Raw genomic sequence first — 18,790 nt, 5'->3', positions numbered from 1 at the left:
ATTTTCCTTTCGGCCTGTCTCTTTCTCTCCTTTCTCTTTCTGTCACTGGTTTTATGCTACCCAAGCAGTGCGTGCATGTGTGGGGAGGGGAGGGCAGAGTATGATTGTAGAATAAATATGGGGGCCATATTTATATTTTAAAACAATAGACATTATATCCTCATTTCCAATGAGCTCTATAACGTAACTATTACTGGTAGCCTGCCTTCCTTCCTTCTTTCTTCCTCTCCCTCTTCAAGCCTCAGTAAACCGGCCTATACTCGCAGTCTGTGTACGCCGAAGTAGCAAAAACAGCAGCAGCCCTAAAACCCGAGGCGGCGGCGGCAGCGGCAGGGCCAGATGATGGCGCGGAGCTGAGAGGCGCGGCGGAGGGGCCCGCGCTCTGACACACGTACCATTCGCTCAGATCGGCGCCACGCGCCGCCACCGCCACCGAGGAGGCCACCGGGGGCTCGCGGCCGCAGTCCGATGAGGGCGACACCAGGGCCGACGGCGTGGCAGAGTCGTAGCCAGAGCTGGGCGGCGGAGGCGAGCGCCCATGCACCTTCATGTGCTTGCGCAGCGAGCTGGGGTGCGTGTAGCACTTGTCGCAGCCGCGCACCTTGCAAGTGTATGGTTTGTCGCTCGTGTGCACGTGCGAGTGCTTCTTGCGGTCGCTGCTGTTGGCGAAGCGCCGCTCGCAGCCCTCAAACTCGCACCTGAAGGGCTTCTCCCCTGGCGAAGGCAATGTAGAATCATTAGCACGCGTGCACTGGGTCCCTGGTAGCCCTCGCCACCCCTCACCCACCGTTTCTCTCTCACTTTCTGGAAAAGAATCCCAAAAGATTTTCAAAAATCAGAAACCCCTTTCCTGCGCTCCGCAGGCTCGATGTCCCCTTCCCCAAGCAGAGCGCGCCCCCACCACACAAGACTGCACCCCTCCCCCACTTCTGACTGAGCCTGAGGGAGGGTATGGGGGAGGAGCAACAGTGACTCCATCTTAGTCAAGTTTCCAACCTCGAGAATTCTGACCCCCTGGGCTGTTTTCCTCCAAATTTTCCTCACTCGGAACCAGAAGCACCTCTGTCCGGAGAGCAGAGTTGACTGAGGAGCTACGGTCTGTTCGATTTAAAGTTGTGGTCTAGACAAACTTCTCGGCCCCCGCCGCCGCCCCCACCATTCCGCCTTCTAATCTCGCGCACACCCTGGCTGGATAGCCCGCCCAAATTACTTTCTAACGTGGATTTTGTACAAACGCCCAGACTTTGGACTAGTTTAAGGATGCGCAGCCGATGCACATGTGTGCAAAATGTGGATTCGTGCTGCAGGGCAAGGTATTCTGAGTAATGATTCACTTCATAGGCGATTTTTACGGGAAACGGAGCCTCCTCCCCCTTTTCTTTTACCCCCTGAGGGAAAACATTTAGCAGCATTCTTCAACTCTTGCCTAAATCGTCCAGAATCCCTCCAGATACGTGCGCTGGTAATAGCATTTTATTGCGCTGCTCCAGTGGCCTCCTGGAAACTGTGCCGCGGTCTGCCGGCGCTCCCAATCCGAGCCTACTGTGCAAGGTCGGCGGGCTTCCCCAGACCGCCCTCGCCCCGCTCTCCCGCTTCGCAGGCCCGAGAAAAGGGGCTGACGCTGCAGGGTTCACCTGGGTCGAGTAGGATCCGAGGCCTCTCCGGCAATCACACCCTGAGCACGGCGGATTCGGGGTGAGCGCGGGTGCCACGGTCATGCTGGCAAGCCAGCGGCCCTACTTGGGGCCGCGAGGGACTCGATCTGTAGCTGCGATGCAGCGTAGAGCCGAGGCAAGGCGCGAATATTGGCAGAGGACCCAGATTCAATCCGGGCGGTCACCGCCGGTTGGCTTCTCTAGCTTGTGGGAGATGAAAGGATCCAGAGAACCCGGAAGCCCAGGTTGAGCCGGAGCTGCACAGGCTGCAGGAAGGGGAGGAGTGGGAGGAAGGAGGTATTTGGGGACTTTAAACAAAAGGATGTTGCCCAGCGGCCTGGGTCGAGGGAATGGCTGCCGAACATCTTGCTAGAAAGATGCACGGCTGGAAGGTTGTTGCCTTGGTGGTCGAGTCTCCTGCCGCTTCCAGGAAACCCGGGCCCTCTGGGCAAGTTTGAACTCAGACGGCCAAACAAAGCCCCTATTCCGAAGCCTCCGGCTGGGCTGTGCCAGAGGTTTGCGCCCAACCCGCGCATCCGCGCTGGCCGCCAGTAGTGACTAGCCCAGAGTTCTACCACCGCCTGGCAGGGGCGTTCTCCCCCTGCAGGAGTATTGCTGGTACATGGAGCTCTCTGTAAGGTGCTGGCATCTGCTTTCTCCGGACAGCAGCACCATTTTATTTAAAAAAAAAAAAAAAAAAAAATAGGAGAACGATGCGGGGGGGCGGGATCAGTGTCCCCATTTGCTCGTTTTCTCCCATCTGATCTCTCCCATCTGAGCTCTGATCCCAAAACTTTCTTTCCTTCCTTTCTTCCTTCTTTCTAAAATCACTTACAAAAAATGACGCATTCAGAGCCTGCAAAAGAAAACAAGGTTTTGCTGAGAAAACAGAGGAGGAATGGAATTTGAGGTTGATCTTCCCCCTTCTGTAAGGAAGAATTCCCGCCACACACTAATCCCATCTTTGGAGCACCTCGTTGGACATTCATGTAAAACAGAAACCATGATTTCGCCTCAGACGACAAGCAGAGGCGATAAAAGCGGGGCAGTGAAGTGAAACTGGCAGCCGGAAAGTTCCAAGGCCCCTGGGAGGCCAGGTGAGGCCGCTATCCACCTTCCCCACCCCGCCGCCCCGGTCTCTTCCGAGCTGCAGGAGGCGTCCCGGTCTCCCTGCCTGGCACCCACCCCGTAGTCCCATCACTCAACATTCCGCGCCCCCTCTCCCCTTCGGCCCGACTGCAGAGCCATGGGTGGGTGGGTGAAAGTAGTGAGGCAGGGTTGAGCCAAGCCCCTGAAGCCTGTCCGGAGTGGACTGGGCCTGGGGCTGAGCGGTAAAAGGCCGGGATCTCCTCCCTGAGGTTCAGCAGCCGGTTCGGCCTCCTACCCCGCCCCGCGCGAGGTCCGCGGGAAGAAGTTCGGAGGTGTCCGGGTAGCCTGGCCAGCGCCATTTTCTCGCCGTTTAACGCTGAGCTAGGTTGATCGGCGTATCCGCCCCGGCGCGGTTTCTTCTCTTCCTCAAATCCCCAGCCTGCCTCTCTCTATCTTCCGCCGGGAAAGGTGGGGCGAGTCCCGAACTGATGAGATCTGGGAGGGGCGCCAGGCGGCGAGGTCTCGGCAGAGCGCAGCGGCGGTCGCGCGCCTCCCTCTCGGCGGCAACATTTTTCCGGGTTCTCTGAGCCCTCCACAAAGTGAAAGCTTTCTGCTCCGGTCTGGGGCAGCCGCCTCCGAAACCAGGCCCAGGATTCAGATCCGCGAGAATCTCAACTTCTGAGAAATCAGCTCCCGTTCGCCGCTTCCGCGACTCAAGGAAATGAAACCCCTTTAATATTTGAAAAGGCAATTATTTTCCTGTTGAATCGAGAACTGTCTTCATGAATAATTTGTAGCGAGGTCTATTGCTATTTGAGAAACATTTTGTTGGCTTTTCCTCCTCTTTTCATTACTTTGGCGGGGGGGCAAATGGCGGAGCAAGCGAGAGCTTATAGAATTTTTTTTTTTTTAACTCAAGCAATCCGTAATGAATCAGGTCTGCCAGTGGAAAGGACGCAGTTATAATTCTGTCCTGAATAGACGCAAACCTGAGCCAGCCCCGGCGCACTGAACTTCCTTCTCTGCTGTAGGTCGATTGCGCTAAGAATTTAACCATTTTCTGCTTCACAGACTTCAAACAGTGGGCCGGCAAAGAGCAGTAAAAGTTTGTTTGTTTAAAACCCCTGTCATTAAGGACGAGTTCCTTCTTCAGCTCAGGATTGCGCATCTACCTTCCCGAAGCCCGCCGCCAGCCTGGAGTAGCGGGCCTGTCCACTGGGATCAGAGTCTCATCCCTCCCGCCCCCTCTTGGATTAAAGTCTGGGGGTGACCAGACCATGTAGCATGCAAGAGGGTGGGTGGGGGACCCCGGGAGGAGCTCGGGAAAACCGCAGGCTTCCTAGACATGCTACCGAAGGATAGTACAAGACTCAAAGGGGAGTTGGTCTGAGAACGTCCACGTGTTCCAGAGTGTCCTGGCCCGGGACCTTCCCCGAGAAACCAGGGGCTGAGAGCAGAGGCAAGGTTTAGCAAGTTTCTTTCCTAGGCAGTGCTAATTTAGTAAGTTCTTAGACTCACAATTGCTGGTGTTTCCAGCAAGATTGGAAATGAGTAAGACAGGGCGTCGCAGAGTAGGAGAAGGGGGGCGTCAAGCTTGAATTTATTTTATCTCTTTGTCTCATCAGCTCCCCCCAACTCCGCGCCCCCAAAAAGGGGGAGGAGAGAAGATGTTGACTTCCTAAACTAAAAAGAGGCTGCGGTCGAGAAAACTCTCGCTAAGGAGAGTAAAAACATCGGCTGCTACACTAATTAATGTAACTTCACAAGCTGTTCTGCGAAGTGTGAAAACTTTCTCCTTGCAATTGCATTAATTAGAGATGTTTCTGGCCGGAGGAGTTCAACTCTGCAGCCTCTTACACGCGGTTCCTTTTTTCTCTGCTAACTAGAACTAACAGATGTGGTTGACACATGTGCCCATTTCACTTAACAGTTCGGTAAATGACATTTAAGGCGGATGGGTCTTGTTGGGTCTCTGCTATGGCAAAGGAAGGTTTCACCAAATGTCCTAAGTGCTGGGACACAAAGCCTCCAAAACAGGGCCAAATTTAGCCCACCCAACACCCAAAGAAGTCACCAAGGGACTGATGACTCTTCTGTCCAAGTGGCGTTCAGATTTTCAGATTGATGGTGGAGGGGTTCCCTGCGTGAATCCATAGGACCGGGAGAAGTTAGATGGCAGCGTTGCTATGTCTTTATGACTTTGGGAAACAGTGCCATTTTAAATACCTTAAACCTAACTCCGTGAACAGGGAACACACGTTTGCACACATACGGACCCGGGCTCCTTCACCCTCATCCCTCAGAACATAAACATCGTACCACACTCCCCTAACAGAGCCTATAGATACTTTTGTGATTCGAACAATAGAAGAGCATAATTAATACATATATACATATGTATATCTATTTGCTTTGGCGCATGGAAACACGCCAAGAAAACACCTCCGCCCTCCCACCCACCCCAGTTCAAACTTTAGGAAATCCAGCCCTGAGGGCCGGGAAGAGGCCACCTACTTTCCCCTGGTCCGCACCAGACAGCACCGAATACTGACCTGTGTGAGTTCGTTTGTGTATTTTGAGATTTTCTGATCTAGCAAAAACCTTCCCACACCCCGGGAAAGGACAGGGGAAGGGCTTCTCGCCCGTGTGCACACGGATGTGATTTACAAGTTTGTATTTGGCTTTGAAGGGCTTGCCCTGGCGCGGACACTCCTCCCAGAAACAGATGTGGTTGGCCTGCTCCGGGCCACCGACGTGTTCCACTGTGACGTGCGTGACCAGCTCGTGCATGGTGCTGAAAGTTTTGGAGCAGAGACGTGAGGCCGCTGGGCTGTCGGCCGCCAGCCACTTGCAGATGAGCTCCTGTTTGATGGGCTGGCGCATGTAGCGGAAGAAGGCGCCTGGGCCGTGGGGCGCGGCGAGATTCACGGTCAGGTTCATGCCCCCGTAGCCATGCAGGGCGGCAGCAGCTGCCAGGGCGTCGCTGCGGGCTGCCGGACCCGGCGCGAAGGGCTCGGGCCGCGCGTACATGTCTCCGGGGAGCCCCAGGCTCAAAAGTCTGTTCAAAGGGCGGCTGGGGGAGGCCTGGGGGGGCTGCTCATGGAGACCTGAGAACACCGAGGGGCTGGCAACGGCGGCGAGCTGGGGGCCATGGTGTCCGGAGCTGCTACCTGTTGTCGAAACAAATAGCGCACATAAGAACCGGTAAGGTGGGCTGCGCGTTTCACCCGCCCCGGAGAGGTGGGTAGGTACAGTCCAACCGCACCGCTGCCTCTGCAGTCAGCTCCGAATCCGGAGCCAGAAGCCTCCGACAGCAAACTTGCTGGACAGCAAGAGGCCTAGCCCCTGCCTGGCGGCAGTTCGCTGGAGCCTTCAGCTGTGCCATGAGCAGGAGAGGGATGGAAGCGGAGGAGTAGGCGGAAGGGGCAGTGGAAGTCCTAGGGCTGGGTTTGTGGGGTGCTGGGGACCCCCTGGGCTCTGTTCCAGAGGGTTACGACTTGCACCCCGGGCGCACTTCAGCGGCCAACTCCCTGGGGCCTCAGGGTTGCGGGGTCCTGCGGGGAAGTGGAGGTGATGGAAGTGGTAATGGTGGAGGTAGTGGTGGCGCTGAAGCCAACCGGCCATATATACTAATTTCGGCGTCTGGCTTGGCTGGGTGAGGGCTGCCTGCTGCATGCGGGCCCAGGCTTCCTGGAGTTCCCTGTGCCGGGCTGCTCACGCTACAGTCACCTGACAGCGGGGAGGAGAAAGAACAACCACAAATAAAACTTCTGCAAAGTTTTTTTCCCTTCAAGTTTGGGATTTTGGTGCCCCACCCCCTTCCTCCCTTGGTCTTTAATGCCTACATGAAATCCCGTCCTCTACTGAGGCAGCAGCTGGGCGAGTTGAGGGAGTGAATAGAGATTCCTGGACTTGGCCGGGACCCGCGGAGAGAAACAATCGCCCAGGTTCCCCATTGGCCCGCGGCCGGGATCGACGTCAGCGATGACAGGTCTTGTCGCGCGCGCGCGCACACACACACACACACACACACACACACACACTCACTCACTCACTCACACAACCGTTCCGCCTCCGCAACCCCCACCCCTATACATAGCTTCTACTGCTCATGCGCTTTGACCCGGGCACCAATTCTTTTCTCTCTCCCTGCGCAACTTCTTACTACCCCCCTGCTCTCCCCAAAGCCGAGTAGGTCAGCTTCTCCTCGCAGCTCCTGGAAGTGAGCGGGGTTGGGGTATGCCTCTATTCACTAAGACTTCGGGGTGGGGGGTGGGGGCGTTGCGTTGCACTTGCCCCCAGGGCAGATCTGCTCCCCTGCGCTGCCTTGGCGGATGGGCAACCGGCGCACCGCAATCATGGCCTGCTTGGGTAGCACGTCCCGCAAACTGAGAAAAGGCCGAGGCAGGCAGCAAGGGACATGAAGATGCAACAGAAAAACTGCTGGGGAAAAGGGAGAGGTGGTAGGCTAGTGACCCTTGAGCCTAATTTTATTTCCTCGCACAGTCTGAAATTCCTCTTTTCCTTCATCTTTCTTGTTCTCTTTCCCTCCCTCCCTCTCCTTATCTTCCAACCTTTGCGATCACAGTTCGCCTTCTTACTGGGATTCTTTCTTCTCCCCGCTATCTTCTTCGCTCTTAGCCTCGCGGGTCCATCCTCCCCGGTGCCTGGTGCACTCAGAGTTGCGCGAAACCAAGTATCAGTCACTGATTCGAGCCAGAAATGGACCGAGCCGGAGCTGGCCTGGGAAAAGCTGGCTTCCAACTCACCCCAAGCCCTCCAGACAGGACCTGAGAACCTTTCTCGCCAGTAACTACACGGACCCGGCGGGCAGACCTGCCAAAGAAACAAAGGCGAGAAGAGCGCAGCGAGGACCAAAGGGTCCTAGCCTCCGGGTATCACCCACCCGGGACGATATAGTGCCCTGAATTCTGTACCCTGCCGCCCGACGCAGCCTCTTGGAAAGATTTAGGTGGCACTTCCACTCTTAGCTCTTGCCACTTGTTGCCTGCGGTACGAGTCTCTGCCTTCCTCCCATTTCTCCTTCGTGACTCTGTGAAGAGTGTCCACGACGTTTCCCCGCCCAGGCTCTGAACGAGCTTGTGGATCTGCGGGCCAGAAGTTCTGCAGGCTTCCTTCCGGGGGACAACCCCCCAGGCTGCGGGCGCCACTGTGGGGAGCGGGAGAGGGGAGGGGCAGCGGTCGAAAAAACCTTCACTTTTGGCCAGCCGAGTGTGGCGTAAACAGGGGGAGTGCCTTTTGTCTGCAGGGACCGGCTGGGGCCGGCTGCACGGTCTTGCGATTTAAAGGGCTTCTGGCCCAAACTCCTGCCTCGCTCGCTGTAGCTGAAAATGCCGGCGTAAGTGCTCGGGCCTCCCTGGTGACAGTAGAAAGCTCCTCCAAAGCAGAGAAGGGCTGGGATTTTTACGAGCAATTCTAAGAGTTGAGTAAAAGACCCTGTACGCATTAGCAGGAGCGAAAAGTTTGGGCAGTTTACAAGGAACTCTGGCTCAGAGTTGACTGAGCCGCCCCCACCCCCCACCCCACCCCCCAGCACCAAGGACTGTTCTTATACATTTCCTGTCTGGTAAATAAGGACTTCTTTTAAATTTTTAGAAATTATTAGCTAATTTATAATGTTTGGCAGATTCTTTGAGACTTTCTTTATTTAAGGCATTGTTCCCCACTCTGAGCGCTCTCGATGTCTCACTTTAGCGAGCGATTAACTTCCACAACAATTTCCTTCTGCTTTGACCAGTCCGGGTCTTTTTGCTTCTGCGACAGGAAGAATTTAGGCAAAGCTAGCAATAGATGCCGCCTAAGCATTAAAAAAAAAAAAAAAAAAAAAAAAAGTCCGAGGACAGCGTTTGATAGTCGGAATCCTTTTGTTTTTGAAACCACGGGATTCCACAAAGCAGTTTTGAGACCAGACTTTGGGAATTTGGCTCCTTTTCTGGCTTTTACCCTCCCCCACTTCCTCACTTTCCGGGGTTCCTCCTCTATTCAGAGTTGCCTCCCCTGGCTGGTCTCGGGTAGGATTTTCCCTTCTTCAAAGTACTCGCCGGTCCTAGTCTCTAACAAGGTGTTCCCATCTCTCATTGAGTGGTTTCAAGGTTTCCCGCCATGCAGGTGTCTTGCTATTTGATGCAGTTGTTGAGGTGAGTCTGGGTTGAATTCACAAAGGACTCTGAATACTATTTTTTTTTTTTAAAGAAAACGAAATAAAACTAAAAAAAGAGCGTGTTCATCTCTAGGACCCCTCACCCAACTGTTACTCCTATCCTTTCCTCAACACCCAGCTTAGTCAAATTCCCCTTTGACATTTGGGCCCAAGTGCAAGGCACTCTAACAATAGTCCAGCAATTAAAATATTCTCTTTCACCTGAACCTAGGTGATTTACAACAGACTGTTCAGAATGTTTTACAAACCCACCATCCATTTTAAGTTGGATTAAAGCTCTGATTCACACCAAAATGGATACCTTAATCTATTTAATCTGACCCCCCCCCCCCCCGCCGCCAAAAGCTTGAGTAGCAATACACAGCAGGAGTTCTTAACCTGTTTTAGGCTGTAGATCCCTTTTGAAGTCTGAGGAAGCTGGTGAACTCTTAACAATCCTGTGTTTTTTTGCCCACAGTCATAATGGAAGAAAACCTTAACTTTCAGTTAAAAAGGTAGCAAAAATAAAGATGCAATTTTTGCCATCCAAGTCCTGTACTTTAACCACGGGCTTTGTGGACTCCAGGGTTAAGAAGCAGAGGTTTTACATATATGCACTGTTAGTATATTACACATTCCCTGTTGTTAACTTTGCCCTTGAAGAGCTCTGAACATGTGTGTGACTCTTTGTGCCAGCAGCAAAAGAGCAGACACATCTGATTCAGCCAAAATCACTGACAGGAGCTTGGCCCCATAGAGCTCCTTCCCAGATGCAGTCTTCCCTTGAAGTGCAAAAAACATTTGGGCCCATCCTGGGAAGATGATTCTTGAGTAGCCAGGAGTCAGTGGTCTGCATGTCACTGAAGTTGCCCTGATCCTTGCAAGAAATTTGGAGTCAAATGGTCCATAGTTTGGCTGGCTAAAATCAGCAATGGGGTCAGGCATTTTCCCAGAGGGACATTTCCCCAGGACAGCCACAGGGAGAAAAACAAACAAACAAAACAAAAACAAAAACAAAACAAAACAAAAAACTGCCCCTTTATCCACTAATATTTATAGACAGGGAAATTGAGTAATTTCATAAGTGTATTCAAGGAGTAACTCTGAAATAAGTCCCAAAGCAATATCCAGCTAACCACAGATGACAGGTGAGGCACCAATGTCTGGGATGCACATTTGAGTCTCCAGAAGGGACCTGTTGAGACTTCCAGTGTCCAAGGAATAAGAAGCCCAGGTTTCAGAGACTATCCAATTGAGCAGACTGAGGAGGGGTATCTCCTCAGAAGTTTTCTTTCACAAAGCTATCTTGACACACTGCCCCAACACTAAATGCTTGGCTGGAGCATTCTCTTCCTAACTGTGCTCAGGGTTATAATATTGATTCCACTTTCCTGCTCAATTTTCAGAGAAAAGGTGCATCCTGTTGCCCAGTGATCTCTGGCAGAGATTAAAATAAATAAATAAATAAATAAATAAGCAGTGGGGGCTTTTATGGAGGTCTGTTTGGATCAGATTCCACTACCAAACACCAAACCATGTTACTTGCCTTGGCCTTGCCATATCCTTCTGTTTTGAGAGCCTCTGCAAACCAGTGCCCATAATCAAGCCCCAAGACCTTTGTTCACCCCAGCCAGGCCAATGTAGTGGCATAATTTACAGTGGTTTTCTAATCTACTGTATAGAAATAAAAATATTTGGTGACTCTATTATTTTCCAGAGCTCCTCACATCCCTGGCTCAACTCTTGAGCTCTGAAAAGGAAAGAAATGGGGGAAATGTTGGATCAATAGCTAGGTATTTTTCCATTTTGATCTTTTAAGCAATGCTAAATGATGATTATCTGTTCCAGGTTATGCTCAGAGCTGGATCTCAGAAGCTAACAGCTCCTATGCAGAGCTTGGCCAAGCACAAGCCTTCCAGACCAGTTGTCTAAATATTCTGCATTGAGATCTACTGTCATTTACTCAGTCCTTTCTTTCCCATTTTCTGGGTCAGGATTATCACCCAAAATAAGGAGCAAATCTCTGCCTAGACTATTCACGGACAGACTCTAGGAGTCCTGTGGTAGGAGGTTGCCTCTAGTCTTATGAAAACAAATAACTTGAGCCCCAGGAGCCTGCATATACAATCCCAAATTGTACCAAGAGATGAGATCTATCAGAATTTTAGAGAAAAGGAGGGTATTCCTCCCATTTGCTATGGAAGTTTGGGCTATAATCATCATTAATGGAACTGAGTATGGAAGAAAAGTATACTTGGCTAGAATTTAAATTTCTAAGCACGGGTTCTGGAAAATGCCTTTTGACGAATGATTAAGAAACATGGCTAAAGGAGCTTCTAGAACTGCATTAAATAATCAAAACAACTGAATTTACATAGTAACCATATCTCTCTAGAGATTTCTGCCATCAAACCATTCTAAAATAATAAAAGAGAAAGACTTCCTGAATTGTCCATTTAACTTTTGTTAAGAAGGGTGCTTTCCCTAGCAATAATGGAACATCTTTGGAAGAAACCATCAGCTGGTGGTGTAGTGAAATGAGGGAAACTAGACGCCTTGAAGGGAAAACACTCAACCCTAAATCATATGCTTATTCTAAATGGAATATTAAATTAAATTCCGCACAATGAAGGTATTCCTGAAAGAGCGGCTGTCAGTCATTTCCTTTCAGACACTGCATTGTGGAAACATTGTTGCGGCCACATTGCAGAAGGCTGGTGTTCCTGGTAAAGATGATGCATATCATGTAAACCCCATCACCAAGATCAAAGTCTGCTCCTTTCATGGAAGCCAATACATGTCAAAGCTCATTCCAATCAAATCGTCCGGAAATGAATTCAAGATGAATATGTCATAGAATAATGTGACAGTGGCACTGCAGAAGGTCAGGGGTGGTTGTTTCAATGAGAGAGTCGTCAAATATTAATTCTAGAACATCCAGATGAGTAGACATGGAGGGGATTAGTCAGCTGCTGGTGGGACGTTGTGTAGCTGATTTGTGTCAAATGTATCAAACACCAAGGTGGTGTTCTAAGTTTCATTGAAATCAAGAAATACACTAAACTCATACCCATGTAACCAAAAAAGAAAACAAAACTCCCTACCAAACACACGTACACACACACACACACACACACACACACACACACACAAACACTGCAGCAAACGAAGATTCAAATGATTCTTAACTTACTGGAGTCTTTCAGGGTGTTTCGATAAAGTCGTAGTCGTTTCCTCATCACCAAGGATGTTTTATATCTCATTTTCTTACTCTGAACCTGTTTGGTAATAAAAGGGGAACAGTCACTAGTTAAACAATTTCATAATTGGCTGCGTGGCAAGATTCTGTGTTAGTAAAAGATGTTGGTCTGAAGAGAGTATTTCAGTCTTTCCTTGACCATTTTTAAATTTGGAAACTAAGGATAAGAACTTTGCTGGGAACTGCACATATTTATTGCAAAAAATATATAACCTTGTTGATAAAAATATTTTAAAACCTTAATTTACCAACTAGACTTTTATCTGAAACTCTATGGTTCTGCCTTGCAGGTGGCATGAAGCTTCCCTTTCAGGCAGTTACCATAAAACCTCAAACTTCTATTATTTGAATTCTATAAGAAGCCCCATTTAAAAATATTTGTTGATTCTAGTGCGATTTAATAGGTAGAAGGCTTACTATCCTCTGGGAGATAAGCAGGTTAAAAAATGAGTTTTGAGTTTTGAGTTTTGAGACTGAGAACAGGTATTTCTTCGAAGCTTTGAAGATCCTGCTCTCCCATGTGATGGTATGGAATCCCTTAGCCTCCATGATCCTCTGCCTTCCCTCCACTCCAGACCCATTTGGGATTCATCACTGGTTGATTTTTCAAAGTTAATATAAAGTTCATCAAATTATTTTAAAAGGTAGCATTTTTGTCATTTTGTCCTGTTGTCCCCACTTCTTAGTTGGGAAGGTCAGACGTAACACCCTCCTAAGATATATGTGTTCCTTATTAAATTCAGCCTGGGGAAAGAACTAACAAGTATTTGAGCATTTTAAAGCCTGTCCTTAAAAAACCATTCTGGGACCTCTGCTTCTCTCCTGACAGCAGCCAAACAGAGGCTATCCACCCAGCCCCGACCATCAATTTGGCCTAGAAAGACAAACAGTTATTGAAAAGGTCTCAGGCTGGACAAACACAGCAAGCCCTCTGTCAATGAGGATGTCTGCCCATCTTGACACTACAGCCCACGGAACAAGCCGTTGTTTAACTTGTTGAACCACAGGCCAAATGCAAGAGGGGATCTGCTAACTCAAAGGGCTTCAGTTCTCTATGTTCAAAGCTCTCTTTTTCTATCCCAAACCCCAACCCGGGCTTGAAATAGCTTGGCCATTTTCACACTTCTCCCTTCTTTTCTAGGTCCAGGTCTGGGGGTGGGGGCACACTCACCTTTTCCCAGAGGATTTTATTTATTCTCAAGGATGACCAAAGACATCCTTCCCTAAAGATACAGCTCCTTCCCACACAAATCAGGAAAGAAAGGAGGCCCAACATTGCATCCCCACAGAAAGGTAATGTCCTGGGGGTCCTTGCTCTGAAATCCCTCAGGCAGGATGTCCGGCACAGGAAAATCCTGATTGGTTGAGCTAACAGAATTTACTTTTGGGGTTCCAAGGGAAATGGGTTTGAGGTCCACAGAGACCTCAGTCCACCTACAATGCTGCCACTGCCCCAGTCGACCTCTAAGAGGTCTGAGTCACTTCTCCCCCCAGGTCCCGGCAGCCCTTTGCACATTAGGAAGCCAGAGGCATGCAAACGCATGAGGCAAGGCAGATTAGATTGGCAATGGGACCTCAAGTTGCATTCTATATAGCAGGGGTCTCTATCTTAGGGCCTGTGGGGAGCCAGGGGAAACATTTTCTCCTTTGGTTCAAACTCCACACCACTTAGCAAACTAGTCACCTAGCTGAAGGAAGGGTGAGAGGATTTGAGGGCAATCACTATCCCCCGGACCTTAAGTCCCACCAGGCTCAGAGTGTGCGAGGCCGGGGAAGGGCTCCACTTGATTTTTCCTGCATGCTCGCTCCAGACACTCCCTATACCAGTGGTGAATAATCAGTTGGGGAGCACAGCCTGGAGACTTATTGGGATCTGCCTTCCTTGGGAAGAAGAAAGGGTGCCAGCCAGCCCCAGTGATTGATTGTGCGAAGGGAGAGACAAGAAGGAGGGGCTTTGGGTATGTGCAAAAGGCACCGTTTTTCTTTGCGGGAGTGCCGAGGCTGCACGTTATGGGGTCACGCTGGCCATTGCAGGCCTAGCCTAGGTCAGAGGTCACCTGCAGCTTGCTTTTCAAGCTCACGACTTCAGGATCCGAGCCGTCAACTTTACTCCACACTGATTTACCCGCTAGCCAGCGGGATCAGGCACTACAAGGTGTGCCAGCCTTTCCGCCACAGCTTGACCTGGGAGCTGTGCAAAGCAGCGACCGCAGAAGGCTGGCGGGGCGCTTTCCAGCCCCGGCAGAAACCGGCTCCTGGCCTCTGCCCACAGCTTGCTGTAGCACGCTGCAACACACACTTTGCTGGCCACCCTTGCCTGGGCCCTCAAACACCACGAATTCGGGCCGCGAGGTCGGGGTGTGCGAGGGTCTTTTTTTCATTCTCTTATTCCCTCAGGGCGAGGAGCTCGGGTTCCCTCAGCTCAAGGCTGGGGGCTGGACGACCTCCGGGTGTCCAGAGTAGCGTCCGCAGCAATGGATCTCCTGAGGACCAGCTTGGGCGTTTAATTCTCCCTTTGACCCCTTTCCTTCTGCCAGCCTTCCCCCTCCCCCAATTTTCAGGCGGCTGAGATAGAGGAAGGGAAGGTGGTGCAGCGGTATGGGTCGCAGCGAGGCCAGTACTGTCGGAAAGAGGGGAGAAATATGACCTTGGAATCCAAAGAGAGTTTCCTGCAGACGGGCCGGCGGAGGTGCAGCCTTGCAACATCCCCTCTCCATTCCTAAGACCTCGAGGGTTCCCAACTGTTCCCATGGGCCATTCGTCAACCCCAAACTTTCCGGTCAAACCTTTGAGCTTTCAGTCACAGCCCGACTTGGTTCTTTCCTCACTTCGCTCTTAATTTCGAGTCCTCCTGGGACTAGACTAGAGTCGTGCCCAGAGACTGAAGCGGCTGCGGCCTGCTCCCCAGAGAGCTAGTCCCAGCCTCGTTCGCATCCCGAAGAAAGAGATCGAAGTCCCGAACCCGCGGGCGGCCGCGCAAAGAGAGCGAATCCCAGGGGTCAGCGTCCCGAGGCAGGACGAGGATGCCGGAGGGCGAGGAGTCGAGCCCGGCAGCAGAACCAGCTGGCAACCGCCGTTAGGTTGGGGCGGAGAAGTTCCGTGGTCTTGCTGCCAGCCAGGCCTGCTAACTTGGCTCCTTTGACCCTGGGGAGGGGAAGCCAAGCCCCTCCCCACCAACACCGTGGGGGTAGGGCGGAGAAGCCGCTTGCAGGGACCCCCATCTGACGCGGGCCCCTCTCACCGAGTGAGAGAAGCTCCGGGCCACAAGTCCCCTTCTGGTGTCCACGGTGGGGCACCCAGGCCATTTACTAGAAGGAAAGGGAAGACTGGCCGGCAACAAGCTGCTTGTAGTCCCTGTGCCAGTGGGAGCCCCATTCGTCCCCCTCACCCTCCTCCTGGGAAGAAAGGATAGACTCATCTGCAGCGCTGCCTTTCGGCAACCCCCCCCCCCCCCCGCCTCCTATCCGTGTCAGTGAGGTGGGGCCTGTACCCATGGTTGGGGGGCTGATGGGGGAGAGTACGAGGGAGAAACCCTGGCTGGGCCTCTTCCCCTAGTAAAGCTTGGGAGCCAAAAGCCCTCATAAAGGCGCTTTCTCCGCTTCCACTGGGGGTACAGGGTCCAAGCTGTCTGCCCCCTGGACTCACACACTTACCCCGCTCCACCTGTTGCCAGGATCGCCTCATTTCTGCACATCACTTCGGGGTGGCTGAGGGGGGACCACAAACCCCTCCAAGCCTCTCTTTTGTGGTTCCGGCGAGGCGGTCATCCTTCATTTCTCCTTTTCCAGCTTTCGGGAAGCAGTTAGGGAATGTATGATGAAGCAGAAATGAGCCGTCAGGATGATATTTTAATGGCTTATATGTCACGTTGGTGCATGTGGCTTTGAACTGGAGCCGTTCGCGTTTCCTGCAGAGAGCGCCGCAAATCCCACTTGATAACTTCTACAACCCACAACTTTTTTTTTTCCCCTCACATTCACTCTTACCCTGTATATTTGGACGCGTTTCCTAAAAATACCCTCTTGTCAACGTCCCCGTTGGATTTTCCACGGACTGCAGAGGAGAGGACTGACTTTTCTTTTTTGAAGAATTATTTTCCCTCCCCCTTCCCAACGGCTACCCACCCCCCTCAGGCCCCCTCCCTTGTTTTTTTTGAAAGGCGAGGCGAGGTGTGTTCAATATTTGTTCTCCTCAGCGAGAGAAGAACAGCCTCTAGAGAAGGTTTTTACAACTGCAGGGGAAAGCAGAATCCAACTTCCTCTTCCAGGTAGAAGAAAAGACTCCGTGTTGTTCAGATCTCTCTCTCTCATTTTGGAAAAAGTGTATAATAATTTTTAAAAAATAACAAATGACCCCTCAACCCCAGCCCTTTCCCTCCACTCTCCATCCCGGTTCCACTCAAAGTTGACGGGGAATGCTGGGCGGCTGGACTCAGACTTGTTGCTGGGGACAGACCATTTGATATATATATTTTTTCTTTCTCGAATTTCTATCTCCCAGTACAACCATCGCAAATGCTCGACCAGGTTCCTTCAGGCACTGAGAAACCATCCCGGCTACACAAGCCGGGTTTTGAGACGGGAGAGCCAAGGGAAAGCACAGCCCAGCTCGCTGACCTCAAACCGGAATCTAGTCGGTGAAAAGACCAGAAAACCAGAAAGGCGAGGAGCGGCGGTCGCTGACCCTAGCTTCCTCCAGTCGGTGCAACCCGAGCGGGCGACCGGGCAAAAACGTTCATTTTCACTTTCCTCTGGCCTGAGCCCTGGTGAATTTCCTAACTGGGCCGCCTGTGAAAGGATGAGTTGAAGCTTCTTTGTCTGGAAAAAGAGTTTAGAGCTGTGATTCAGCTGCAAAGAAGCCAAATGAAGTTAGAAACAAAGGGCAAATCGAAGGATTCCGACTCTTGGCTTTTTGTGTTTTCCTTACTAGAAAATAATTAGACCTAATGAATATGCAGACGCCTAGGCTAAACCCTCGGCTGGAGCTGCTGGGTTTTAAACAGAGCTGCGGAGAAATGCAACCTTCATTCCCCAACCCCCCGCATCCGCGTGCATTTTTTGAAATGCATAAATGTTGCTCGGCTTAATTGATTGAGTCACAGGGATTTCCAGCCCCCTCCCCTGCTTTTAAGTGCCATACTCCTCTACCTTTCAACAATCATTTTAATATATAGTCAATGGCTCTTTGTAGACCGGACAAAAAACAACTACGCGCAGTTGTTGAATAGACTTTGCGCTCGGCAAAGACAGGTTAATCGAGGGCCGCATCGCGAAAACAAGCGAGTGTTGTATGTTTGCACTGAATCCAAATGTCTGCATTTTCCTAACTAAATCAAAGGGAGTGTTATTTCTTTTTCTGCTCACTCATCTGAAGGTAAGTAAATTTTCTCTGGCGATCAAAAGCCTGGTCGGCAACAAAGACCGCGCCCGCTTTTTCCACCGTCCTGGTGTGGCGAGTTGCGGAATTTCAATAACTGTGACAAGGGTGACTGATTTGTGAACTAGAAAAGGTTTGAATGTCACAAAATTTACATTGGTCCTATCTATCTGAGATTTAAATACCAAAAAAGTATTCGAGGATCGCTAGGGAGCTTTGGGCAGCCCAGACGAACAATGGCGCATTGGGAAATTTACAGTTTTACCTGAATGAAAGGGGGGCCCTGGTTGGGAACAGGAGTGCAAGAGGGAGGGGGTTGACGGGGGCAGCCGAGAAAGATATGGGAAAAAGGAGAGAAGAGAAAATACAAGAGGGAGAAAAAAAAAAGAAAACCGGAAACAATGTTTCCCATTTTCCTGCAAAAATTACAAACAAACCACAATAACCTGGAAAGTTAAGAGCCCTCATCAACCTGTGTTTATTTATTTGGGGCGGGGCACAGGAGATCTGATTGATTTGATAAAAATGAGAAATTCGAGGCACTGGTTACTCTGAGAAATCACATGTATTGCATAGAGAGTGTCCGTGTTAATTTATAATCTTAAATTATAAACCAAAGGGTGACGATGCAAAAGGAAAGAAAACTTCAAAAGGAGCAAATAACAAAAGCCTCCTTTGCTGCTCTTAAGGGGGGGGGGATGGGGCAGAGAGAAAAGAAAGTTGCTGAATCGAGACATTCTAGAAGTGCCTTAGCTGTGTTTACTAGCTCCATCCCCGCCTCCTCCCGAAGACACCCAAAGTAGCTAATCGCTCAGCGAGAAGCAGGTTTGAAGAAGGACAAGATAGAGAGGAGACAGACAGAGAGGGAAGGAGGGAGGAAGGTAGGGTAGGAGAGGGATAATGACTATGACTGAGAGAAAGAAAAGGAATCGTGGCAAAAAAAAAAAAAAATTCCATGAGAAGAGGGAAAAAAAATTTGGCTAAAAAAAAAAAAAGTTGCTACTCCTGGCAGCCCTGTTTGTCAAAAGGGGATGTCAAACGCTTTACAATACCTGGGATTGATGAGGCGGGCAGGCCAATGAGAGGCTCGCGGCGCCTCTGCGCGCCCTCCGTTAGAGCAGAGGCAGCGGGCGGGGGGAGCGCGAGCGCACCAATGGGCTCCCTCGTCGACAGCACGTGACACCTCCCCCTGCTCCCATTCATCAAGGGGGGGACGGTGTCGTCCTTTCAATTCATTTATCTGCAGGAATG

The 18,790-nt window shown here is 50.9% G+C and overlaps 1 protein-coding gene across 1 annotated transcript; it reads right to left on the bottom strand.

Moving 5' to 3' along the window:
* Window positions 1–241: 241 nt before the first annotated feature.
* On the bottom strand, window positions 242–15,864 carry ZIC4 (Zic family member 4). The gene is made up of 4 exons (XM_037824925.1): window positions 15,817–15,864; window positions 12,098–12,182; window positions 5,297–5,914; window positions 242–714 (listed from the first exon to the last, which is right to left on the bottom strand). Exons 2-4 carry the CDS (start codon window positions 12,165–12,167, stop codon window positions 242–244), a joined length of 1,161 nt encoding a protein of 386 aa, XP_037680853.1. The 5' UTR covers window positions 12,168–12,182; window positions 15,817–15,864.
* Window positions 15,865–18,790: the final 2,926 nt, after the last annotated feature.

Source organism: Choloepus didactylus, chromosome 1, assembly GCF_015220235.1.
Source record: "Choloepus didactylus isolate mChoDid1 chromosome 1, mChoDid1.pri, whole genome shotgun sequence".
NCBI classification, from domain to species: domain Eukaryota; kingdom Metazoa; phylum Chordata; class Mammalia; order Pilosa; family Megalonychidae; genus Choloepus; species Choloepus didactylus.
Note: the sequence above shows the minus strand (reverse complement) of the source record. Positions and strands in the feature narration are given on the sequence as shown.